This window comes from Astatotilapia calliptera, chromosome 11 (assembly GCF_964374335.1).
Source record: "Astatotilapia calliptera chromosome 11, fAstCal68.1, whole genome shotgun sequence".
Classification (NCBI taxonomy): Eukaryota; Metazoa; Chordata; class Actinopteri; order Cichliformes; family Cichlidae; genus Astatotilapia; species Astatotilapia calliptera.
In genome coordinates, this window is record NC_137432.1 from 27,364,503 (window position 1) to 27,391,511 (window position 27,009).

Consider the following 27,009-nt stretch of genomic DNA (forward strand, 5'->3'; position numbering starts at 1 on the left):
ACACCCCAGAATCCCAATGGCATCTTCTAACACCCTTGATGTTAATGAACTTGTGGGAGCCTAGAGGGCAATCCCGACACCAAGTGGTACCCCGCCATTAGAGGCATTATGAAGTCAAGAGTAAGACTATATACCATTCACCGCAGTGACATGCTGTCAGACCAATCAGCAGCCCCAAGCACACACTCCAATAGAAGTAGACAGCCCCTCCCCCTGCACTAGCCCCCACAACACTACCAACCCTGACGCTTTGTTGCAATTGACATGTGCTTCTCCCACGCACAAATGCAGAATGCGTCCACATGCACTCATGGATGCTTTTACTCAGATGTAAGTAGCCTTGAATACATAAAGGACACACATATATGGAGGAGATTTAGTATCAGTCACTAACATCAGTTCAAAATCCCATTAATTTCTGGGTTGGATCAGTTTATGTACAGAAAACTAGAAAATAAAAGACAGTGAAGTTGCCACTAATCTAATAGGGGTTCACAAGAACACAGTTCTATCCTCCCTCCACTAAGGAGCTGATTAGGAAGCCGTGACCTCAGAATATTGCAGCCTTCCTAGAAGTCAGAAGCCATTAGGTATTTATAGGAGCTTAATGGCACTGTCTAGGTGTACTGGCTGTCTACTACCCAGCATCAAGCCAGCATCACATCCTTTCCAATTGCAGTCACGGCAACACAATCTGCTCTATAAGATTTTTCTAGAACCGCTATGTTCAATAACAACAGCCTCGAGAGATTTCAATGTCTTTAAGTTGGTTATCCCCCCAAAGCACGACCACTCCTTTCAAGAAAACCAACCTCCACCTTTGAACTTCGCATTGAAACTGCAAACTTATACCACTTAATTTCATTTGATTGCATCACCGTATTATTTTTGTTTTGTTTTCCCTGTTTCTCTGCCACTATAGAAAAAAAAAGAGTTTTACATGAAAGGCTCTGCTCATGCAATATTGTGGATTGGGATCAAAATGTCATGAATACTCCCAACTCACAAATACTAGTGTCAAATTTAATTGCTTGATGTGGTTGTAAAATTATATGTATCAGAGTGCACCTGTTTTATGCACATGTACAGTAAGAGAGAAGGCAGATGGATTTGGGGTCCATGTGGCTTCATACTGATACATTTATTATGGATTGGACATCCTGTGATTTCATATGCAACTCTTATATATTGAGCCACAGGTACTACAAACTTGGAGATGAATGTTGTGTTGCATGTACAGGTATGCTGCTGGGCGGCAGCTGTTTGCTTGGTTCCTTTAGATGAGCTGCACATGTGACTTCTAAGTGTATGTTTATATTACCTCTCTGTCTCTGACCAAACCAGGTCAGGCCTGTTACTGACATTACGGCTGCCTGCTGTAAACGACTTACCTAATCCCCCATCATTACCTGGAATGGGCCCCGCGTCGCGCCTGTGGCCTGAAATAGCACAGGACCTCAGACTGCCACTGTCAACACCCTTAATTTGCAGTTTCATAAATAGCATAGTAGGGCTTTGGCGCGAAAGATAAAGAAGCCCCGTGGTTGCTGGTGTAAATGGAGAGCTAATGAAGAAGTCTACCTGAGGCCACACCTTAACAGTCATTTCAGTTTAACAGGACAGGCTTAAAATGACAGTCAGGTGCTACAGCTGAGGCCCCCACCCGGAAAAAAAATGAGACTCAGCTCTGGTGACAGACTATGTTTTGAAAAAAGGTTAATTCCTCAGAAAGATAAGACAAATGCAAGTTGAAGTCATGCCATTACTTTGATATTTGTTGATATGTTATGGTGTAAATGGCACACCCTGTGGATGAATAGAAATAATGTGAAAGTATTTAACAAGATAAATTTAGCACCAAGCATTAGGTTGGAAGAGAAGTGTGGTTGCTTAACATGAAGTTAATGTGAAAGATCTCTTATCTTGTCTAATCATCTTGCTTACATACACATAACCTACTGGCACTGCATCTACAAAGAGCCATCACACTCAGCACGTCTTTTCTGTATTGACATGAAAATCAACTAACATCTAGTCTCAAAGCTCAGCTCTGCAAAGTTACACCATCAGGACAAGCACTGCTGCCCTGCTGATCCCTCTGCCCCCTCTCGCTGTCCTCAGCTGCCTATAATGAATAGAAACAAGATGAGGCTGGGAGCAGGGGCTGATAACATGGGCAGATGTCCAGGAGGTTACTCTAGGCTCTCAGCCAGACAGGCGGTGGTAGTGGACTGTGGTCAATTGTAGACGCCCCACTAAATATTTACATGGTGGTCAGTTGACCTGTGATCTCCTACAAGTGTCACTCAATTGATTCTTAGATATATTTTAATCATAACTAAAAGATCTGGACTTTCTCTCTGCATGAAAATGCATGGGATGATTTTCTCTGTTTGCCTATTATTAGCAGCATGTAGTAAGATTCATCGTGAACCGCTGTGGTCCTATTCCCACTGAGGGGATTTTATGCGCTATTATGAACACTGCTGCCCATGATGACCAGGCTCTCTGCAGCTGGGATGAGAAAAGCCCCTTTTTTCTTTCCTCTCTCTGTCTCATTTTTTTCTTTTCTATATAAAGACGTAACAAGTGATTCCACTCCACTCTATTACAATTTGCCTCAGTGATATATTAAAATGACTGACGGCAGTAATGAACTAAGACAAGATAACGCATGGCACCATTCATGCGTAACAGACGCGGAATCCCACGGTAACGTGTAAGTCACGCGGGGTGAAAGAATCATAATAGCTTAGTGAACAGGAATAATAATCGATATTATCACTGTGATTATCACAACCTTGTCACGCTGGCCCGGCTGCTTTATTTCTTACCTTCCAGCCAGCTGAGCTGTTACTGTCGCCCTTATCCTTGAAATAGGGCACATAACGGACCATCCAGTCGTATATCTGTGACAGTGTGAGTCTCTTTTCTGGGGTGCTCTCAATAGCGCGGGTAATGAGATCCGCGTAGGACTGGTTCCCCCACGCGTTTCGCCGGGAGGATTTGGCTTTGCGCAGGGGTCCGGTGACATCCAGAGCTGCGCCAGCCAAGCATGGGTGCGTCGCGCCTGTGGGTGCAGGGGCGCCGGCTGGATGCTTCAGCTCTCCCGGCGTTCCGCCCACGAGCCCCGCTCTGCAAGCGGGGATGTCTTCCGGTTCTACCTTGATGCTGGCCAGTGGAAGACCTACGTTCACCTCGTGTCCACCGGGGAAATCCTGTGGACAAGGCAGCGGCCAGGTGCATGAGCGAGGGCGGCTTTGAGGCTCGAAATCCGAATCAACCTGATGAGCGTCTAATTCGTCGTCCTCCATCATCAACATTTACCCTTCAGTTGAAAAAAGAATAAATCAAACGTAGAGCAAGGGTGGGGAAATACCTCCACGATTCACGTATCCCGCTGTCTTCAAGTAGGAATTTGCCTTGTAATATGGCTATTAAACTCAGTCTGAATCAATAATGGGCAATTCAGCGGAGTAGAAGAATCATGATGAATGAAAGAAAAATCATAGCCTCGCGTGTAGAGATAGCAGAAGTAATAAAAGTAATAATAATTTCTTGTCCATTTTACCTGAAGTAAATTATCTAATGGTGACTGAACTATTTATTTGGCAGTCCGCATCACCTTAAAACATTCAAACCCGTGTCAGTCTTGGGGGCTTCTCAATCCAGTTGCAGCAACAGATGATCTTTCAGATAAGGACAAAAGCAGCCGTCGATAAATCCTCCAGAAGACAACAGAAAGAAACGGGAAAGAAGGGGAAAATCACCAGGGCTGTGTAGAGAGCATCCACTGAGGCGATAATGCGTGATTACCGTGAATTATTAAATCTTCCAGTCTGCACGGATTAAGCTGGCAGCGGCACATTCAAGTCCATTCAGCCTGAACAGCACCCAACTGTCTGCAATTATAATGAAGAGGCGTGCGCTTGTGACGAATCGATAAATTCCCTGTCTGAAAAATATAAAGGAGGGAAAAATAGTCCGGCAATCAAATCTCGTATCCACTCGTCGGGCTGATAAAATTGGCTTTTATCACACCTCCTCTTGCTCCCCTCTATCACCCCTTGCCTTTTCTCACTCACTCAGATCCCACACATGTTCTCATTTGCTTACAACTCGTTCCGTCGATGTGAACCGAGGATGACGCGCCGGCGCTGTATAGTAGAGATGCTGCCAATTGGAGTGCGCTCACGAAATCAATACTCTCCAAACATGATTACAGCGAAATCCCGAACTCTCTCTCTCTCTCGCTCTCCCTCTTTTCTCTGCTGCTCTCCCTCCTCTCTCCTGCGCCTCAGTTAGGCTACTAACGAAGGGGGCAAAAACCCAAAATTCTTAATAAAAACTCCGCATAATGATCTTTGTGGCGGAGCGTCACATGGCGCTTTGTGTGCCAGCCTCCGTGTCCAGCCCTAATAAAACAAGACAATGTGTAACACAGAGAAAGGGAAAATTCCTGCACAATTGCGACACGGGTTTTTCTCTTTAAAAAAAAAAGTCTGAGCGTAACAAATTGTCGCGTGCACGGTGTGCAACGTCCAAATGCCCTTCAGGGAGAATTTACGGCGCCCGGCTCCGCTGATTATTTGCGGGCAATACCTCAGTGAGTGTAATTTTCTATGCCGATTAGACAGATTTAGTTCAGATTAACCGAGATTAGTTAACCCTAGATTTTAATCCGGGGGGGGGGGGGGGGGGTGCTTCAGATGCCAGAATGAAAGAAATATATATATCTCCTCCATACTTCACATAAATGAGGGTAAACAAAAGACTTACATATTGTCATTCCTAAACGCATTTGCCTCAAAGACACTCTGCCCGGCGCATTGAGCTCCGGTCAGAACCGTGTGCGCAATTCTTTAGCTTCACTGACCGAGGGGTCGAGGCGTTGGGGTCTCCGATCCTTTATCCTACCACCTTCTTCTAAGAGCTGACGGCTGGGCGGGGACAGAGTCACAGGTGCTTGAATCCGATTGGCCATCTCCCCTTATAAAGACTAGGCTACCTGACCCTTTTACCTGTATCAATCTAAGAAAGATTTGCGGAACTTACATGTTTACAGAAACACTGCCTGACAGCTTTAGGCGGACTCACGCATGCAGTGGTGATGGTTGCTGTAGGGAGAGTATTACTTATTCACTTATTCATACCTTAAAACAGTCCTGCTTCTGTAGATTCTCACTTCCAGTAAAGAATTAAAGAATGAATAAATAAAAACTAATATTATTTAGAAGTGAGGCAGCCACTCCAAGCAAGCATTTTAACAGCTATAACCTGTGGGGGCTTTTTGCTGTCAATCCATTGCCATCAAAATATTTAAAAGAGGAAAAATGCATTTCACTACAATTATACATCATCTACAGACCCTTAGACGTGTGTATTCTAGTCACTACACTTTAGTTAAAATAAACATTTTCAATGACACATCCATCATCAAAACAGCCCCTGTGCAGAAAGGTGTCTCAAACTGTCTGAGGACTCCACCTTTTTCCTGCGTTCAACTGTGGACAGAAGCAGTACTTAAAAGTTGCACAACAAGGCCACACTGTGCACTCAGACATGAGTGATGTTGAGAAATATGCGTCAAAAATAGCACGCTTTTAAATGTGGGAGGATGTGTCATATGGTGTGTCACGGAATGACTTAACGTTCAGCATCAGTACAATCACATGGTTAAAATGCCATGTTGCTAATAGTTTGTGTGTAATAAGCCTAGAAACCCTATTCGGACTACAAATATAATTAATGGGTGATGGTTTATTGTATTTTGATTATTGCATGTCAAGAATTTCAATCAAACCAGAGGTGGAGCGAGTCAAGCCTCTCGTAGCCTCTAGTCTCCGAGACAAGGTTCTACTTGAGATGCTTCCCCTGGAACACTTATGAATGCCACAATTTTGGTGACACTCGAGAATACACAATGTGTCTTGATTACAAATGAAGCGAAAGAAAAGTAATTGTGACTATCAAAAAAAAGGCAAACGATCAGATCCAGAGACCCACAGCAGGAGTGAGTCTCAAGAGAAAAAGGGAAAAGCAAAGAACTAAGAGTCAAAGACAAAGGCTCTGGCAGCACAAGTTTAAAAACTACAACTTCAGTCCCTGCAGGCTGATGGCTAAGTTGTCCCCATACCAGACATACCAGAGGCAGCAAGGCTGGCTTAAAGCACTGAATGGCTGATCCTAGAACAGCGTGTTCTGCACAGCAATAATCACCTCAGTCAGCCACAAGCAAGGCAGAGCACCACATGAACAACAAGTCAGAGCTTTGTGCCTGTTATTTTGCATGGTTAGAAACTGTTCTGGAATTTCTTTCAAATAAGGAAAGGGACACTTCCCCCCCAACTATTTCTATAATACCTTTACGGATTTCTTTGGCCCTGGCATTTTAGCCATCACTCACAACCTTGTGGTGTTGTGCAATTTATCCCTGCACCCCATTCTGCCCAGCACGGTTGGAAGTAGAGGAATCTAGAGAAGCCACAAGAACACCCTAGGGAGATCTATGTCTGTCTGGGAAAGCACCTCCTTTGGTTCTCCCTCCCCTCTCAGCAAATAACCCACACTCTCTAACAAGCATATGGGTTCTCAATGACACAGGAAGGAGAGGGCTCATATCCAAGTATTGGGAACATTTCTGAGTAGGCGACGCTGGATTTCACCCCTTCTTGGCTTTGACCCAAAGTAGGCTGACTTGAAGACTTCCTGCCCCGAGCCAGTGCCAGATTTCTGTGGCATCTTGGCATCTTCACTGCCAACTATGAACAGAGGCAGCGAAGACAATTGGTGCCAAGAGTTTTAATTAAGACTGTGTTGTAAAGAGGAAAGTAAAGGCATGTGCAGGTAATGGCTTCCATCCCTGTTTCAGAGGGCTAACAGAATATGATTAACTAATACAATCTTAGCCTTAGCCAATTAATTATATTTAACCGTTAAAAACAGAGAACGACCAAATGGTCCAGAGAGGGAAATCAGCATGCACCGCTCTCATGCTCAAAGCTGAAGAGAGTGTAATTGTGTTATAATACACTGATGCCAAAGATTATTAAAGGCTATGTTTTCAGACAAAATGCACATGCACAACTAGAAGAATAAATTACCTTTTTCAGTTAGTGTCCACAGTAGAGTCAGTCATTTTAGGGGGTGGATCAATTACCACTTTGAAAATTAAATACTGTCAAACTTTGGTCTGTTGGTTAGAAACAAATAAGCAATAATGGCAAAACATTGTTCTTTGAAGAACTTCAATGAGACTTGTACTTTGTTTTCTTTTGGTTATTCTCTTCTGACATTTTACAGACTGGATGATCCATTAAAAGAAAACTGATATTCCTGGAGCTGGGAGTAAGCGATGAAAAAGAATATACCCTTCTCTGCGTCGTCAAATTGAAAAATTAATCGATGATGAAAGTATTTCAGGCTTCAGGCATTATGAAATAGTATTAACAACCCAACAATGAAAGTGAATAAGATTAATAATCATTCGAGTACTGCAACCTTAACCATATCACGTTCTGAAAGGGTGTCGCTCTGGTCTCAGTTTCTTGAAATAAACCACAGAACGGATCATATTGCCTCCAGCAATGAGTTAAATCTCTTACTTGTGCAAGTCAGTGGCTGGCTACATCCACAATAGCCAAGTAGGCTTGATGCCAAGACACTGATTAGCCTAACTATGCCTCTGTTCTCCAGGCAATGCAGTGCTGAGTGGAGGTGCAGTGGGAGTCTAGCTCATCACCAAAGAGCACTGTGCTAAACACAAGTTTAAGTGGAAGAAAGCCAGTAGACTGTAGTGTATCCATGCTGGACATATAAAGCCTTGGGCAAGGAGGCATCTGCCTCTTTAATACATAATTCACTCAGAGCTGAAACATCATGCTTTAGTCCTAAGGGCCGGCAGTCTGCTTCTGGTTGTTGGAACATAAAACTGTCTCCATCAGATAATCCAGTCTCACTGACAGGCAACTCCTGTGTACCAAGTAGCAGTTCAATTTAACCTTAACTTCAAAACAAGATTAGAAAAGTACACATTTTTAACATATTAGTAAATGTTCAAAGTTCATTTTGTGTTGTTTTTCAACTTGCACCAAATGCATGTGGAAGCACTGCCATCTCACCTTTCCACCTCAGTGAGTTTGTCCTCATCAGCCATGATACGCAGGTAGGTCAACATGTAGAGACAGCCATCTGCCCTGGAGCTCTCCCCCTCAGACATGCACGCGGTCACTTTACATCTCAATCTCTGCAAATGCATCTTCCTGTAGGGGTATTATTAGAAGCACTCATGCCTTATTACCAACATTATTATCATAACTGACAGGATGTGCATTAGTTACTTTGGTCTCCGCAGTTAGATCGGGCCATAATGTTGACACACTACTGCATGGGCCTTTCTGGATTTCGATATTAACAGTGGAGAACCTGAAGCAGATGCAGTGCTTTCATGTGTAATAGTCCCAGCTCATGTTCCCATGAAAGAGCCACTAATGGGTTAACAGTAGAAATGAGAGGGGAAAGAGAGGGAAAATCAATGCTTTTGTTGAGGGGAAGAAAGGAAGGCTTTCACAGGTCTATGTATCATTAAGCAATTGAGAAAGCTAATTAGAGTGGGGGGGAAAGATGTGCAGATCTCACAGCTAATTATTTCCATGGCAACCACAGCTCATGTAGATGATGTGAGGTAGCATCCAATTTGCTTCAATCAGGATATTTACAAGAAGAGAAACAGAGACCCCTAGTGGGATGAAGTGAACATATCCATGAAAGCTGAGTGTTGAAAAGAAACTTTAAATGTAAAAAGGATTCAAATAAACTGAAAAATACCCAAAATCATACATCTCAAATTCTGTTTTGAAATGTTGATACATGGAAAATATTATCTAGTTTGTTATCATTTGCAAAAATAAACAACTAATATCATTTTTCGGCTTTCCAGGAATTGTGTTGATTGTTAGCACAGGTATAAGCTTGCCTACAGCCCAACTTATAGAACCATGATTTGGTAAAAGTTAGTAGAATGCAGTGATGTTTGACAGTATTAGCTGAAATGTTCTCTATCTCATTAAAAATTGACCAAACAGTAACTGTTAAACCAAGACTATATATAGACTCTTTTTTATTTTATTAAAAAACAAACAAACAAACAAACAAAAAACATACAATGGTTATGCACATTAGTTCTTTGATGAAGTGACAGGTGTTTTTAAAAGTGGGGCTTTATAGTTGATAATGAGGACGTTACATATTAGGCGTCTATGTCTCTTTTCCCTGGTCTTTGTGTCATACCTGCAGGTCAGTGTCTCTTTGAAGCACACAGTAAAGCAGCCACAGAGGACAGGATGAATCTTTGCTTCCATTCACACAAAATCTGGAAATTCCAGAACTTCAGACATGGCTTTTGCTTCATAAAAGTGTGACCATGTTTAATTTTGCTTTAGAACATAAGCGTTGTGAGACAATACAAAAAGAAAATATTTTATTCCTCTAACTCACCACTTTGTTTAGTCCCTCCACCCCCCTTCATTCAAAAACTATCCCACTTGAAAACAACCTCCCTCTCTATAACATCAGCTATAGCTCAGGCAGTTAACTAAAATAGTGCAAGGAGGCTGCCAATCAGTTCTGTTCAATGCTGCAAGCCCCAACACCAATGTTACTGAATTTTCAAAATATACTGCCCTGAGAAGGAACTTTTTTGAGAGTGAAATAATTCCCTCAGAAGTTGACTTAGACCTGGTTCCTCTGGTGGAAAGTCATGGAGTCCCTCCCAAGGTTCCCAGTCACCCGGGGAAAGTTCCTTTTTGTGGAAAACTGGCTAATGTCTCTGTTTGCTAGGGTCAATCTTTTCCAAGTGAACCAGGGGTTTGAGTTGTTCAGCAAAGCTGCGCATGTCCTCTGACACAGTGTCTTGTCCTGCAGGAGCCAACACACTCAGCTCCACCAGGTATGAAAGTGATAGATGCTCAGTGTTTTCTGTATTCCCTGGTACAAGTATGCGTGACAGCTTACTGACCACAATTTTCATTGCACCTTTACGAAATATGTGTCCATTGCTGACAAACTCATGGTCCATGCGGAAGCCCATCTCATTGAGGAACTCCGGAAGGCTGTGAGTGGCAGCAACATCAACACAGTTGCGTACCAAAGCGTGGCGACTCTTGTCTCCCACTTCAGATTGACCAAGGTAGCGTAGGTGCCATGGAGCAGTTGGGTGGGAGAGGGAACGGCGGGCACGCAAAATGAAGGGATTTCCTTGCTGGCCTTTGAGAAGGTAAACCAACTCATGATCAGTAAAAGTCTCAGGTTCCATGTTGTCGCACAGACCTCGAAGGCGATGCAAGAGGCTTTCCAGGGCCTGGTCCAACACACTCCCTGATTAAATAAAGTGCACAAGGAACAAATACAAAAAATGACATTTGATCTGATGGCCAGGACTCTATACATATTATATTTATAAATATAGTCTCCACTATCTCAGATCGTCCATAGTTTGTACATTTGCTTTGACATTTTTGCTTCATATATCAAATACCTCAAAGATTTTCCTTTAAAACAAAAAAATACACATCCACCCACTTTCAGGGCACATGCAGTAATATTTTAAACCTAGTAAATTATAAGACAGTTCAGTAGATCATGAAATACTCATTTTGATTTATTAAACTTATCTCAATAAATCAAAATCTTTTTATCAGAATACCATCTGAAACCTCCAGAATTTAGAATTTTGGTCTATTTGGGTTAAACTATGCATGTATTTTTCATTTTTGTGGTACAACTTCACATTTGCTCAATCCAGCATGAAATTTAAACCCCCCAAAAAGATTTGTTTTCATTTTTATAACTAAGAAATAATTTTCCATTTTGCATTATTGTGAAATTCAATTGTATACCATTAAAAATTGGTGTGCGTTTAAATATGAGACAGATTGGATCTGCAGATCTGGATATGGAAATCATATGCATTTAACTGTATTATCTTTAACAGATATTTGTGTTCAAACATCTGGTATGTATGACAAAAAAAATGCTGGAAGAGGTTCAATGGTCCATATTTCAAAGAAAATATATCTTAAAAAGTATTTGATAAAACTTCACAGCAATCATACATGACAAAACTTTGGACCATACATTTTTTTAGGCAAAACTGCGATTGTCCAGGAGAAGGCCCACAGTATTCTACAATTGAGTGACCAAGTTAAGAAATAAGGTTTTAAACATTGTAAATGCACCATTTTAAAAATTATTTATAATAATATTATAATAAGAATTTAGCTGTTATTTAGGAGCTAGTGCATAATAATTTAGGTCAAAGGTGACATATGTAACACTGTTCACTTTCACACCAAAGGATGTTGCTCATGTAACTTTACTCATTGTGCTGAACAGTTGCACAATGCAACTATTAAATGATTATTGCTATTGTTTTGCATTTTTGTTACTATAAGCTACTATCTGTAGTATTGCCACTATCAGTACCTTATGCTATGTATAACACTCAGGGCTTGTTATTTGCCTGCTTACTTGCTTCAGCTTCGGTGGATGCATGATATCTTACCTTGTAACAGATACTCCATCATGTTAATTGTGCCCCCAGTGACAGGCATTACAGTAACAGGTGGCGCCTCCATCTTTCCTCGGGTACTTTGAGGTTTTTGAGCCTAAAGAAAGAAAATTATATGCAGATACATATATACATGTCGGAACATCTGATGGAGCAATGCCATCATTAACAAAAAAAATTCACCTGTCGCCATAGGTAACAGAGTTTGTAACTTTTAGCTCGCTAATAGCCAGTGATAACGCCTTCTAATCTAGGTGTAAATCACTCGAAACAACAATTATAGTGCATTATTGTCTACGAAACCACGAAGAGCAGTAGCCGAGGAAAAAGGGTAAATGTTTTAAGTGTTCGTTCTCGATAACGTTTTAATAAAAGACCAAAGGCCTAAACGGGGTTCTGAACACACGGCTACTACTACACAGCTACTCTGTTTCCTAGTAGCTAACCGGAACGTTACTTAAGCTAACAGGCTAAACGTTTCAATGTTATTACAGAAACATTAAAAATATATTACCTTTCAAAAATAAAGAAGCGAACGCGGAAAGAAATAAACGTCTTTTTAGTTATCAAAGAAAAAGTGAACACAGTTAGCAACAACAATGAATGAGAAGCGTCTTCCTTTGGTGTGTCAAATCGGTAGACATCCAACTTTGAGGCTCATTACAGCCACCTACTGGTAGTGTTAAAATATCGACAGCAGGTCATCCGTGTATAAAATAAAAAGAAATGGACATGGACGTCATGGACAGACAGGCTTTTTAGGCTACTCTGCTTTTATTAACACCGGCTATACGAATGGATTATCAGTACTGTGAAAACTATTACTGTTTTCACAGTACTGTGAAAAGTATATATTACTGAGTATTAAGTTTAGAGGCTTTATTGGCATACATACTGTGGAAATAAAAGCAGTAGTTTACACTTAATTTTGCCAATCTCTTGACACAAAACAAAAATAATTATTCAAATAAAATAAAAATAAAGAATCCGGAAATTTTACAGATTGCAAGAATTGAAGATGCAAACACTAAAATTAGTTTTAAAAACAAACCTGAGTTTGAAAACCTGAGTTGTACCTGCTTTGTCCATATTTGCAAACCGGTCTTTACAAATTTGTGCCATAGCAGGTAATAATAATTACAGTAATAGTCAATAATATTGATGGGGTAGAAGAGAGGCATAACTGACTGTCTTATTCACGAGTCTGATTTGAGACTTACAGTCTTTGATTTCAGACTCCTGTTGCATCTACCTTTAGAATCTACCACCTACCTGTTAACTGGTGGTGTTGTGAGTGTGTGTTGTATTTAATGTTGATGTGGGCAATGCTGACAGCCCTGTTGGTGTAAATGTCATATACTAATGAAAAGATGATCCTGTGATTTATTGTGCAGTCTCGCACAATAGAGTGTTCCTGTCTTGAGTAGTGCAGCTGGGCCCTGTTAGTCATCTTAGAAAGTACAGTCAATGTGCTGGTTGTGAGACCAGGTGAAATCCAACCTCATGTGTGTCCTCTACCTCTGTCTTGGAGTGTTTTTTCCTCAGATCGCCTTGCTATTATCTACATTTAGGGCAAGATTATTTTCCTGACACCAGGCCACTAGTCATTTCACTTCTCTTCTCTATGCCAGCCCTGCCAGTAATCAGCCCAATTACTTTAGATTCATATGCAAATTTTATAATTCTGGTATTGATTAGGGGGGTGCTCACACTCATATGTGAAGAGAGCATGTGGCAGTGCACTCAGCACGTGCCCCTGAGTAATACCAGTGCTCACAGTTCTGATGTTTGATATCTGGTGTCCAACTCTGACTGAGTGCGGTCTATCTTACAGGAAGTTCAGAGCTCAGTTACAGAGAAAGGGTGTGAGTCTGACTAAGAGCAGCTTCTCAGAGAGTCTGCAGCATTAAATGCAGCTTCAGTCAACTAACAGCATTTTCACAGATGTGTTACTACCTTCTAGTGGACTGATTCTGTATGTGTGCATAAAGTAAAGAGTCCAAGGTGGCCAGGACAGTCTTTTTGATCCTTTCAAAACACTTCATCACAATTGATGTTAGTCCAAAAGAATGATGGTCATTTAAGCATGTGGCAGTATGTTTCTTGGAGAGGGCCACACTGGTAATGGACTTAAAGGATGGGCAGATTGTATGTCTATGAATACACCATCCAGCTCTGATGAGCAGACCCTGAGTGCATGCCTGAGGATATTATTTGGACCAGCTGCCTTATTTGGGTTTGTTTTCATTAGAGCTGTGCACACCGCCACCAATGACAGATCGTGATGCAGTGGTTTGTCCTGCGTGTCTTGTCCTGTCTGTCTCTGTGGGTTGGTGTTGTGGTGTATAAAAAAAGTGGGTGAGGTACTCACATAGGCTATTCGGAGTAATAATCAGTAATAATCATACTATAACCTTTTGTCTGCAGGGTGTTATTGTTTTGCTATCACTGATGATCATTATTGATTAACACTGCAGACGCAGTACTGCTGGGGTTTTAACACTTTTAACAGCCTTCTTTATGCAACCTTTTGCTTAGATGCTTTTTTACTGCGGTTATATTTTATATGGTGATTATATAAAACCTAAAACTGCAAGACAAAATACAGCTGTAAAAAAAATTTAGTGTAAAAAGTATTTTTTCTTTTAACAAAAAAAATAGAAATTGTTTGTAAATTTGTTTTAATTGCTGAGCTCGACTAAATTAATGTACCTAATAACGTTCCTCTTTGTGAAAGCAGCATTTAATTGCCGTAGAATATTGAGGTCAACATTACTTCTTTACCTACATTTGTTTTATCTTAACTTGATCTGCAAGGTAATCAGAAACTGTGCTTTCATGCAGTTCATGAATGGACCTCACCTCTGTACTGAGCAACAACAACAACAAAAAAAATGTTGTTACATAACATCTGTATCACACTCAAAGTTTCTCATTAAAATTATCTTGATCCATGTACTTTAAAACACCCGCCCTGCCTTCAGAAAATTAGGTAAAAGTTCAGTTATATATAAATAAAAGTGACTGCACTTATCCTGGACTTTTTTCTCTATACTTTTATTTCACTGCAATCACTAGAGGTCATGTGATTAATTCTTTTGCCCGGTGTCCTGATGATAATTGATGAATAAACCACTGAAGACTCTTCTTCCACCTGCAGTAAAAAGCAATACATTTCATTACCCAGACAAAGCAACACGCACACACTTCATTTCTGCATGAGGGTTTTAGGTTACACCTCGATGTCAGCACAGACACTTACCCTGCTATTCAAGCCACAGCAACAAATTTGAACAGGAAATGCTTTGGTGAGACAGAAGCAGAAGCATATTCAGAATCAGAGGGGAAAATTTTTCAAGCAAACCATAAGAAAAAAACAAAACAATAAAATACAAAGGAAGTGGAAGTGAGGCGCAGCTGCATAGCCTACCTGAATGTAACCTTGATTTCAACCAGAAAATTAAAAGTGCCATTAAAATGACACATGATACTGATATACCACAAATAAGTGGGATCCAGTCTTCAGGCTCTTTTTGAAAACCTGTTAAACCAAAAGCTAAATATTAATATTTCTTTGATTCGGGTGAAAAAGATTCACAAACAGCATATGGCTAAACACCCACCTGTTGTTGTGCTAAATGCGTTTGTGCTAAATGTGGGACTCTTAGTAACTGTAGTGTATCCATCAAACACTGAATCTATATTGCACTTTAGGGACCCGTGTGGATGTACAGGCACAGATGTAGTTGAAGTTCTGTTTGGATTATTTGATTTCATGCCGCACGTCACAGCGCAAGATGCAGATGAATCCTTACTGTCATATACTGTAAGTAAAGATCAAAAGGTTACATCAGGTTATCTTCTATCATGAAACAATGATGTTTGTGTGTTAGTTTCTCACCTGTAACTACACACAAATTGATAGTGACTCGCTTAATACTGTGTCCGACACAGCTACTCATCCAGCAGGTATATTTCCCAGCATCTTCTCTTCTGACATTTCCAATATATATAGACTTGTTGAAAGTCAAATTGTCTGTTGTTGCTCTTACTTCTGATTTCCCAACAGCAGTCGTTGCTTTAAAAGTCCAAAAGTTTATTTTATCAAGTTTACTTGAACATGTATGCTGAAAACTGCTGCCAGCAACAATGTAAACTGTCTCATTGACGTCTTTCCACGTCTCTGAAAAAAGAGAGGTAAAGGATTGTGATAATTATCTTTGGCAAATTTAAAAACCATAAGCACAGGTAGATTCTGACTTAACGGAGAAAAATATGACAGCAGGACAAACCTTTCTTCACTATCCGGTTGTTCAGTGATGACGCGACGAATCCTACTTCCGGGTCTAAAGTAGTCTGCGTTTAATATGGCTTTTGTGTTGTTAACATGTTTAATGTTATGTATTTTCTTCTATTTGATCTCAAAAAGCTCCTAAAACAGTCAGTGATCCCTGTTGACCTCCCTCGGCTTTTATTACCGCTAATCATTTATTTAAGCTCAGCTTTTAAAACCTTAGGATGTAACTACAGCCCAGCCCATGGAGCAGTATATGAATGACTAACCTCGTATTGTGGATGGATTATCTCAGTTGTTCTCCTGGCTGAAGTTTGGTCCTTTTACAGCATCCTGCCATGCGATTACATTTGTTTCTGACCACCGAGAAAACTCACGTTAACTTTTATCGAGTGGAAAAAAAGTTAGCTTGTTTATATTATGCTAACATAGCTATGTCGCTAGCGGTCACGTAGCACATCATTATATACCAGCTAGCCCAACTTCAGTAACCCTACAAACGTCACTGCTGTTTAGTTTTCTGTCTTCATTTATGCTGGAAGTGATAAGAAAGCTGTACGTTTTAATTTGTTTCCAAAACCCCGCAGTCAGGACGTGCTATATTGTATTTAGATAGAAGCTAGCGAGCTAACTCCCTGCTAACTTCTAACTCCGTTAAATGTCATAAATTCCGTTTTCATGGATGCCTGGATGTTAAACTCAATTGTTACACCTGGTAGAGCAGAACGCTGATCATTTTATTAAAGATGAAAGACTTTAGACAGTTTTTCAACTCTCAGTAATGCCACAGTGATCGTTTGATATGTGGACCTGCAGCGGAGTTTAGACCCAGACACGGCTAGTGACGTCAGACTGAACAACCGGATGATGTCAGTGGACTTTTGGCATGTTTCTTGGCAAGTTTCACACCAGTACACACCTTCATCCTCCTCGGTAAAAGAGCTGATGAGCAAGGAATGATTGGATCCAATTCTCAATTTGGGATTGGATATTTGATGATATAGCATTCCCCTCTTATCTCGGAAGAATAACTGAACCTGCTTACTGCTATGGTCCTTCTTGTAAAACCATTTGAAAGAGTCTGATCGATGGATGTAATGCTGACACGGTATCACAGCTCGACATCCCAGCGAAAAATTAAGTTGTGTTGCGACTCGCAAAATATCACGTTGCTCATTTAAATTAACAGTCACTTGAAAAATATATGAAATATTCAAAAGTCAGTTCATCAATTGTATTTTAAATACATTGTATTTAATTAAGCAATTTGAATAATGAATTTAGTTAAGTAATGATTTGATCAGATACTCACTGTTTCCTGAGAAAGTAGAGAAGTTCCAAACAAGTAAAAAGATGAAAATGAAGCCTTTCTGTTTCATATGGGAGAAATTCCTGTCCCCGCAGAAATAAAACCCAACATGAAGCATCCTGGCTGTACCATTACTGCTCATAAAAACACAGATCACAAACTCTGCCTCTCAGCAAAAGGTTTTAGATTGAGCTTAACAGCTTAAATGAGCCTGACACATCGGAAGTGGTCCAACAGCCAGTACAGAGGAAATTTAGCAAGGTTGTCACCCACACTGTTTTTCTGATGTGGTCTGGCATATGATTTGCTTCTTACATTTAGTATGGGTGTTAAGACACAAAATGTGCATCGCAAACCAGTTTCTTTTTTAATATATAGATGCCAAATATGTTCTCACATTGTATTTTATGCTGAGATAATGTTTGTGAGGGTTGAACCAAACTGTGATTGAGCTGTTTGTACAGTTTATCGTACGGTTAAACTCACTGGAGTTTGGACTTCATGTGCAAACAAAGCACTTGTAACCAACTTATTGGCTGCCAAGTACAACAACTGACACAATTACACTTTTATTAATGAGATTAAATTCTAATGAATATCATAAACGCCCCAAAAGTGCTGAGCTGAGTACTTTAAAGTGTCTTAATTTGTCATAGATCAGCATGCAATTAAGTATGATATGTAATCTGGAGTATTTATTCGTTTAAAAAAACATGAATATAATCTGCACAGATTATATTTAACAATATAAAGTTAGAGGCGTTGTCAAGGATTTCCTTGCTTGTTGAGTTTTTTAATCATAAAGTCAATTAAATGGATTTGATTGTGTCAATATTTCTTAAAATAAACTCAACGTATGTAGTAACAATATGAAGGAACAAGTGTTTGACAGGCAAACAGAATAGCCAAAAGGAAAACCTACATTTTTGCGTGTGATGTTCACTTTACATAAGAAGAAATTATTTTGGTTAACAAACAAAGTTATTTTTGATAGAATTTGTAAATATTTTTTTAACCGCACTTCTTCATAATCTACTTTTTAATTACATACTCTAATTTTCCCATATTTGCATCTTCATCATCCCAGTTCTCGTTTTCCGCCGTAATGATGTTGCTGTTGCACTCCTGCGCTCAAAACGCCAACAGTTCCGTCAGGACATGAAGTCAGCGTTTTATTGATTGTCAAATTCCCCGCCTACCGGAGACAGCACTGAAAACATCGCTTTTCCTCCAGAAAGGTGAGCTCAGATCACCTTTTGCGCTTTGTTGGGGAGGTTTTCCTGCACGCGGAGGCGGAAGACACTTGCACCTGCGAGATGAAACTAACTAAAACTTTCGCGGAGTTTCAGCTGGGCTGGCCTCACATGCATTACGTCTTTGTTGTGCTCTGTGTTTTTGTCGTGGTTTATAAATTAACAATTCTACTTGCGAAAAGAAGGGAAGCACTGCGGAACTTCCAAGCTTTTCCGGGGCCGCCGCCACACTGGCTGTTTGGACATGTTCTGGAGGTAACTGTCTCAACACACTCGCAGCAGCTGTAACATGTGTAACCGTCCAGTAAAGCTGACCACACCATGTTGGAGAACACCATTCTGCAAACAGAGACACACACAGATGACAAACAACACAATTTACACGAGTAAAGTCTGCCTGCTGTGATGTGTTTCAGTTGTACTTTTTCTCTTTCAGTTTAAACAAGATGGGACCGATATGGACAAGGTAGTGAAATGGGGACAGGAGTACTCATATGTTTTCCCAATCTGGTTTGGCCCCTTTCTCAGTATCATCATTATTCAGCATCCAGATTATGCAAAAACTATCCTGACATCATCAGGTGTGAGAAATGTTTTACGTAGTTGTTGTGTTGATGCACATTTATAACTGTGTAGTAAAGTTAAAAGTCCCTAACACCATTTTTATTTGTTTTGTTTCCTAACAGAGCCAAAAGATGATTTTGCCTACCGTTTTGTGGAGGGTTGGATTGGTAAGGCTCATTTTTCTCCCTTCTACAGCATTTTGTTAAAGTGCAGAGTTGTTTGTTTTGCTGCTTTCCTCACTCATGCACATGTTCTTCAGGAAATGGGTTGTTGGTGTCAGAAGGTCAGAAGTGGTTCCGTCAAAGAAGGCTCTTAACGCCAGGTTTCCATTATGATGTTTTGAAACCATACGTAAAATTGATGTCAGAGTCTGCTGAGACTATGTTGGTACGTTGAAGACAATTTAGTTGCATAATTGATAAATAAAATCAAAGTCGTGATGTGTTGGTCAGCACGTGTCAGTAAATATCATAGAAGTAAAGCAGGAGCAGTGTCTGTATCCTGCAGAGAGATCACATCTTGACAGGGGATTTCTAAGAGAGAAGGTAGGAACGAAGATTGACTAGACAGAGAGCAAGGAAGTGAGGAAAAACAGGATGATACAGAAGTGTTTAACGTGCATGAACTAGTTACACTGTTAGGAGAGAGACCCATACTAAAAATTTACGTAACTATGTTATGCGACACAGGTGCATGCAAAACCGTGCTAAATCAAAAACCTAATAACCTGAAATTTTCAAAAGAGACCCTGATAGTTAAGTCTGCATCAGGTCACACTAGTGTAAAATCTCTAACAGAAGGGCTACTGCTAGTGCATAGAGAAAGTGGCAAGAGCTGTAAAAACCAATGTATATACGATCCATCCTGTCCAGTCAACCTCCTAGGGAGAGACAGCATGGAAAAATTAAAAATTGGCGTAGTTCTAGGACCACAAGGCGTGCACGCAGAATTAATGTTAAACTATGAAGAGGTAGAAGAAGAGGGACAGATTAATTATAGCAGTGCGGGAAAAGGAGTGTCCCACTACTATTAGACTCTAGACCTTCCACCATTAGAGCCTCTACAGAGGTTGGCAGAGAAGTATTTGCCACCAGACTCCCGACCACTTGCTTTTGATGAGTATCACAACACCCTAAGATTTAAACAAAGATCCTTCATATGACACACAAATTCACAGATTAGGCCCACAGAAGCTTACCTTGCAGCACCTCTATGTAACTAAAAGTGGCAATGCTGTGTGCTCAGTGATACAAACAGAAAAAGTACAGGAACTGAGTAGAATGCCAAAACGACGCGTGTCTGTAGCACGAAATGAAAACACAGATTGGAGGGAGTTAGGTCACGTTTTGACTCAAGTTGAAAGAGACAGATATGAAAAAAACTGAAGAAACACATGAAGGATGGCTTCAGGGTCGTAGAACAGGATGCATGAGGTACACATTAGGATGGGTACTTACGACACAGCCAGCAACTCATCTATCCAGCTCGAAGGACCAATTTAAATGACTGGGGATTTCTAAGAATCACCCCACAGTTCTTCAGCTGTGACGCCTGAGTTAGAAAACACAAACACTGCAGTTGTCTTTACTCGCGAGGATGGTCACAGAGCGCTCGTACTCGCAAGAGGCACTCACGGACTTGCGCTCTGTCACTGTCTGCGTTCTTTGTTTATACAAGCTTGTGTGTGTACAAAGGTAACAAAGTTATTCCAAGAACTTAGAGCTGAGGTTCCCCTTTTCTAAGTCTGTATGTTCTTAGAAAAGAGGAAGCTGTTAGTTGCTAAATAAGTTTATCACACAAGAGTTCATGTAAAAAGTTACGTAGACATGTGGATTGCTTAGTGATCAATACAAAACACATTTCATGTAGCTGATCATGCTATGTACAATTTTCTTCTGACACATCTGTTCTCTCATTGTTGGCAGGATAAGTGGGAAAGTTATGCAAGCACAAATGAGCCTTTTGAATTGTTTAAACACATGAGCCTCATGACACTGGACAGCATTATGAAGTGTGCCTTCAGCTGCTACAGCAACTGTCAGACAGAGGGGTGAGCCCAGATGAATCTTTTTAAAGAGTCATTTACAGTGTCAGTTTTATGTTGAGTCTTTGGTTGTTGTAAATCTGCATTTAATGTTTGCCTCCTTTGTCATTTCAGTGGAACAAATGCATACATCAAAGCAGTTTATGACCTCAGTTTTCTAATTGACCTTCGGCTCAGAATGTTTCCGTACCACAATGACCTCATTTTCCACCTTAGCCCACATGGTTTCAGATACAGAAAAGCACGTCAGGTGGCCCTCAGTCATACAGGTAAGCTTTGCTTTGATTCATCTGAACCGTTGCCAAAAATCAGTGTCAGATCTACAAATGCTTACATTTTATATTCTTTTCTAAAGAGGAAGTTATAAGAAAGAGGCGAGAAGCACTAAAGGAAGAGAAGGAGCTTGGACAAATACAGGCAAAGAGATATTTGGACTTTCTGGACATCCTTCTCTTTGCAAGAGTATGTTATGTGTCATCAGTTTCAGCCTCTTACTTCAACACATTTCCCATTGTAGGATTTGCTTAATGTATAGGCAAGTCACAAACTGGGGTTTTCCTGCATAAAGGTCATACAGAAAATAAGGCAAGTGCCAACTTGAGATCGTGTCAGATATCTGAAGTACTGGCCTAAAGCTGAAATAGCATATGCATGCAGCAAATAAGCAAAGATGCATGCTGTTGCCAAGCTGCATGTTAATGTCCTCTGACACAAAGACGATGATCAGCCTTTTCATTCTCGTGAGCAGCAACCTGAATACAAAATCTCTTTTGTGTAGAGAATGATCAACACTGGTTAGTGTTTTGCCCAGTTTCTTTCCCAAAAACTTCTCTAAACGGCAGCTTGTAGGGGCTGTTCAGCTAGCATGTTTATTCTCTTAGTAGACTTAGCTTTCGTGACATGGGTTCAGTTTAAAACACATTAAAACGCATAAAATGATCCAATTTTTATTAATTTTTTATTTTCGTGCATTTTAACTGAAAATCACACAAATTGAAAAATCTTATTTATATCACTTAAACACATAATTGTGTAATATTTGTATAATATTAATATAATCAACCGATAATGAAAGAATAGAAAGAATCCTTCCTTTATGAGTATATCATAGCAAATTGTTGTCCTTGGCAGGAAAAATTAAAATCAATAATTAACTGCATGGCAGGTGTTTGCTTAAAAAACAAACAATTAGTGCTTTATATGGTTTAAGAAGAACAGCGGACCTTGATACTTGGCTGCTGAATAAATCCCCAATTTTATAAAGGTATCTGTATAAGGATGAATGTTATCCAGCTAAAGCTGAGTTGAAGTCGGGTGATGAAGTAATATAATGAGCCTGAGCAGCAAAAGTAACAAAGCACTTTTATTGAGAAGCCCAGTTAGAGTATAGTGCAGTCCATTCTGTCTTTTATCAACTGTAAATATCCTTTATTTCAACGCCAGGATGAGAACCAGCAGGGTCTGTCAGATGAAGATATGCGGGCAGAAGTGGACACCTTCATGTTTGAGGGCCATGACACCACAGCCAGTGGCCTGTCTTTCATCCTCTACTGTCTGGCCTGCAACCCAGAACATCAGAAGATTTGCAGGAAGGAGATTATGGAGGCCTTGCATGACAAGGAAACCATGGAGTGGTAGGCTTGTGAAAGGACAACATTGCAATAGGGAAACAAGTTGGTGCCATTCTGTGGTACCAAAACTTTATTAGGAGACATATAAACAAGATTTCTTATTAGTTGACTTCACTAACACTGCATGTTGGTCTCATTTTAAGGGAGGATCTCAGTAAAATCCCATACACTACAATGTGCATAAAAGAAGCTCTCCGCCTTTACCCCCCTGTACCAGGAATTTCCAGAAAAACCACCAAAACTGTAACCTTTTGTGATGGGAGAACAGTGCCTGCAGGTCAGTGATTTTACTCTGTTGTTATTATCAAAGAGTAAACATTAAATGTCTTCACTTAATAATGCTTTTGGAATCATTTCATGCCACATGGTAAACACAAACTCTTAACCGACGTTGTTTGTCTTTACATACATAAATGACTTTTCTTTACGATTCAATAAAGGACCTATATTGACTTATTACTTATTACTTTATTATTCTACAAGGGTATATTGGTATTATTTGATTGTATTGTCACATACAGCATCTTTTCTATAAACTAGTATAAATCTCTTAAACGTGTGGCGTAATTGCTTTGTCAGTTCTTCATTTTTCCAAATTGAAGTATTTAAATGTTGGCACCAGATTATTATCATATATATGGGCAGAAAGTACACCGCCGCCTACACATTACACTCACTGGAACTGCTCAGCCATGGGAATCCATGAGCCATGAAGCTCCAGGCACACAGTTTTTGTGCTGATGTTGATGCCAGAGGAGGTTTAGAGCTCTGCAGTTACTGAGTCAGCAGAGCGTTGGAGATTTTTATGCACTCTGCAACCTCACTGTACAGAATGGTGCACATCAGTTTAATGTTGGTTTTTGCTACAATAGTTATCCTTGGTCAGAAGGAGAGGCTGACATCCAGGGAGTAGATTGTAAGAGGTGGAGTTTATTTACACTCAGACTGATGGTACAAGGAGATATGACATGGTGTAGGAGGATGTGGAGGGGTGATATGGTGTGGTTTCTGCGATCAAGAACAGGAAATACTTAAGAACATGAATTAAGATTAAACAGTAATAAAGCTGGCCACAAATTCCTCCACAACAAATCTGCTAAGGCAGTGCATCAACCTGATACTGCTTCTTAAGAGCAATCACATTTATTAAAACACTACCCAAAATGGGTCACAAGATGGCACTCCAACACAAGAGATGAAATATTTATATTGAGGCAGTTGTTCAGTAGCCAGCCCTCTACCACTACGTAATACACCCATGTTACAGCGTACAATGTCACATTAATTGGTAAAGGGAACAAATAAAGCTGGAACAAGGCCAGAAACTATCCAATAGCTGGGCCACCATAGTTATCTATAACTAGCACATATGCCAAAGGTAGCTAGAATAAATACACACAGGGTAAAACATCTTAAAAATGAAATGTAAACTCACGTTTATGTGACACACACCATTTACAACAAACACAGGGGGGCTATTTGCTTTTCTTCCCAGCAGCTCTCCCCTCGTCTCTCATCAGCCCATGAACTAAGTCAGGCTATCTAGCTCAGGAGTCCCACGAATCCCATGACTGCAAAGCTGCTGGGTAATGTAGTTCACGCTAACATGGACTTTTCTACACTCACTCTGCAACTTTACATGGTCTGGCACTTCATGGCTGAGTTGCTATACTTCCTAAACATTTCCAGTTTGCAATAATACCACTTACACTTGATCACGCTGCATGGCTAGCTGCTTGATTTTATGTATCTGTGCCAACTGGACTTAAAACCCCTGCATCTGAATTATGAGTTGTGTCACAATAAATTTTTCGATATGGTGTATGCTTGTTTTGTTTGAAAGATAATGTTCAGCTACACACACCCTATAATCTTTTAATAATAATAAGCCAAGTACACATTTCTTTCAAATGTAGGTTCTGTTGTTGGAATAGGTGTATTTGGAATTCACAGGAATGCATCTGTCTGGGAAAACCCTAATGTAAGTAAAGACAATTTTATTCCCAGCACAACTTACTACATGGAATACATCATCAAAGGAATCTATGACGAAATAAAATTGTGACGTTTTCAGCACTCTGCCCATAAGGCTGCATACAATTTATCAAATAACTGAAGAAGCAATCATGAAACTGGTGCATTAAATTAATTACTAGTGCTGTATTTGCTGAGGTGGGTAGGTCCCTGGTGCCAAAGTGGACCTCAGGACAGATTCAAGCTGGTTTAATGACTTACTTTATTATGTGTCAGAATGCAGTTTTCTCTGCGCAAGTGATAAGGGCGATGAGGTTCAGAAAATAAGTAATACACATAACACTGCTCTCTTTCTTTGTCCTGTATTACATTAGGTCTTTGATCCTCTGCGTTTCCTACCAGAGAACATTGCTAAGAGATCCCCTCATGCGTTTGTGCCCTTCTCAGCTGGGCCAAGGTTTGTCCTCACCTGAAACTATATCACTGTATAGAGACTGCTTGTAGTAGTCTCAAGTATGTGAATGTGTAACTTAGCACTGACCCCATTTACATCAGCAAACTGGTTTTATGATGGGCTAGAGCAGTGGTTCCCAAACTTTTGTTGCTAGGCCCCCCATTGTTTTACCCAAATATCCTTGGGCAAGATACCAACCCCAGGTTGCTCCCCAATGCATCCATCCGAGTGTGAATGTGTATGTATGAATGATAGTTAGATAGCACGAAAAACTTAGAAAAGTGCTTGTGTGTGATTGGGTGAATGAACGAGTTGTATAAAGTGCTTTGGGTGCTCAGAGTAGAAAAGCGCTATATAAGAACCAGTCTATTTACCATTTACCATGTTCTAGTCTTTGGCTTGGAAGGAAGTTGGTTTGGAACCATATTTGGCGATGCTTCATCCTCTGCTTTGCGTTTGTGTGGGAGCCCTGTCAAAAACCTATCCATTATGCTAGCAGTGTCCAAGCATTCTTTGTTTTGTTTTTTTCATACCGTGCCGCCCCCCTTGGGCTAGAGCAAGTAGGGGAAAGGGGGAACTCACTGTAATCTAAGATTGATCTCATTTAAAATACAAGCACCTTTGGACCTAAATGTTAAAAGATAACATACTATATTTATCCCTTCTTTCCATTTTCTGCATGTCCAAATCTCAGAAGGATCAAATTATTTTAATTGTTTTTCAGGTCTTTGTGTATTTCTTACATTTTATGTATTTTGCAGAAACTGCATCGGTCAGAACTTTGCTATGAATGAGATGAAAGTGGTGACAGCTCTGACACTGAAGCGATACCAGCTCATAGCGGAGCCCACTATGAAACCCAAGATCATCCCCCGACTGGTTCTCCGCTCACTCAATGGCATCCACATCAAGATCAAACCTTTAGAGACTTAGCTAAAGTGCACTAACTGCAAGAACTGCTCAAAATTACTTTATTTAGAAAGTAAAAAAAGTATGTTGATTCTACCTTCTACCATATAACTGAGCTTTCACATAAAATTTAATTAACTCTGCCATGCAGTTTATGTTTTAGGAAAAATTACTTGTTGAAAAAAATCTGCTTTTTACACAAAAACACTAAAGGAGAAGCTTGTGCAGAAAGTACTAGAATTTGCTTTTTTTTTTTACGAGTAGTACATAACAGAATTGTAGTAAATGGCATTGCACTTTTGCAGTGTAAGGTTGTAGATAAAATTCTAGTAATTACAACTTACATTTCCATATTAAGTTTTACACTCATCACTTAATATTTCTATTTTAAACACCAAGCAACTGTGGCCATTTTTAAATAGAGGAAGAGAACTGGTGCTATGCTGTAAATTAAATTAGCACTCAGTTTGCACCAAAGAATAATAACAGAAAAAGATAAAACAAGTTCTTCACTGTATTTTAGTATTCAGGATAAACCCAAACAAAAAGGGTTAATTGAGCTTATATTTCGAATTACTTCTATTGTTTACAGAAGAGGTCCCTTTGACCTGTAATGAAGATCATTTATCTATGTTTGTGCATTTATATGAAGTCTTATAAAAGCAAGGAAAGTCAGCATGAAAGCAATTCATAGATATATGATCAAAGTTTATCTCTGGAATATAACCTTATTTTACAGAGGCAGACTGTAAAGTTGATGCTTAAAAATGTGGACAATGTATCAAATTACTCGCATTGCATTTAGAGTCTTTCCTCATACATACAGCTTATTGTAAATCTGAAATATCAGCTTATATCAAGGCAAATTCACACTGTAGTGTTGTTTATGGTTAATTAAATGTAAGAAAAATGACAAAACCTTTACCTCTGACTGATATCTTTGAGTCCACTTGTCCTTTAAGAGGGGAAGGTTACCAGAAATCAATACAAGCTTGTTCTGAGTGGTCATAT

The 27,009-nt window shown here is 40.0% G+C and overlaps 3 protein-coding genes and 2 long non-coding RNA genes across 7 annotated transcripts in view; 1 reads left to right on the plus strand and 4 right to left on the minus strand.

The window, feature by feature from the left end:
- Positions 1–4,522, minus strand: part of LOC113032252 (forkhead box protein O6-like) — a 29,053-nt gene extending 24,531 nt beyond the window's left edge. Inside the window, exon 1 of the mRNA XM_026185049.2 lies at positions 2,835–4,522. Within this exon, the coding sequence (XP_026040834.1) occupies positions 2,835–3,323 (489 nt within the window). The 5' untranslated portion in view covers positions 3,324–4,522. The remainder of the gene's footprint in view (positions 1–2,834) is intronic.
- Positions 4,523–9,101: 4,579 nt separating this feature from the next.
- med18 (mediator of RNA polymerase II transcription, subunit 18 homolog (yeast)) lies at positions 9,102–12,241 on the minus strand. Of its 2 annotated transcripts, none has more exons than XM_026183384.2 (3): positions 12,081–12,241; positions 11,561–11,663; positions 9,102–10,374 (listed from the first exon to the last, which is right to left on the minus strand). In XM_026183384.2, the coding sequence occupies exons 2-3, from the start codon at positions 11,631–11,633 to the stop codon at positions 9,818–9,820; spliced, it is 630 nt and encodes a 209-aa protein (XP_026039169.1). In that variant the 5' UTR covers positions 11,634–11,663; positions 12,081–12,241; the 3' UTR covers positions 9,102–9,817. The 2 variants fall into 2 exon arrangements, with proteins under 2 accessions (XP_026039169.1, XP_026039171.1); XM_026183386.2 differs by having other exon boundaries at positions 11,750–12,185.
- A 2,358-nt stretch (positions 12,242–14,599) lies between these two features.
- Positions 14,600–17,545, minus strand: LOC113031376 (uncharacterized). The gene is made up of 6 exons (XR_003273727.2): positions 17,173–17,545; positions 15,468–15,749; positions 15,190–15,390; positions 14,997–15,107; positions 14,829–14,869; positions 14,600–14,720 (listed from the first exon to the last, which is right to left on the minus strand). It is a non-coding gene; the product is annotated as an uncharacterized LOC113031376 (long non-coding RNA).
- Positions 17,546–17,946: 401 nt separating this feature from the next.
- On the minus strand, positions 17,947–19,272 carry LOC145431951 (uncharacterized). The gene is made up of 2 exons (XR_013912283.1): positions 19,132–19,272; positions 17,947–18,761 (listed from the first exon to the last, which is right to left on the minus strand). It is a non-coding gene; the product is annotated as an uncharacterized LOC145431951 (long non-coding RNA).
- On the plus strand, positions 18,486–26,922 carry LOC113031372 (cytochrome P450 4B1-like). 2 transcript variants are annotated; one of them, XM_026183381.2, is made up of 12 exons: positions 18,486–18,677; positions 18,859–19,003; positions 19,109–19,153; positions 19,246–19,373; positions 20,912–21,036; positions 21,145–21,299; positions 21,386–21,492; positions 22,474–22,664; positions 22,805–22,938; positions 24,578–24,642; positions 25,010–25,092; positions 25,851–26,922. In XM_026183381.2, the coding sequence occupies exons 1-12, from the start codon at positions 18,486–18,488 to the stop codon at positions 26,020–26,022; spliced, it is 1,542 nt and encodes a 513-aa protein (XP_026039166.1). In that variant the 3' UTR covers positions 26,023–26,922. The 2 variants fall into 2 exon arrangements, with proteins under 2 accessions (XP_026039166.1, XP_026039167.1); XM_026183382.2 differs by lacking the exons at positions 24,578–24,642; positions 25,010–25,092; positions 25,851–26,922 and adding an exon at positions 24,160–24,305.
- Positions 26,923–27,009: the final 87 nt, after the last annotated feature.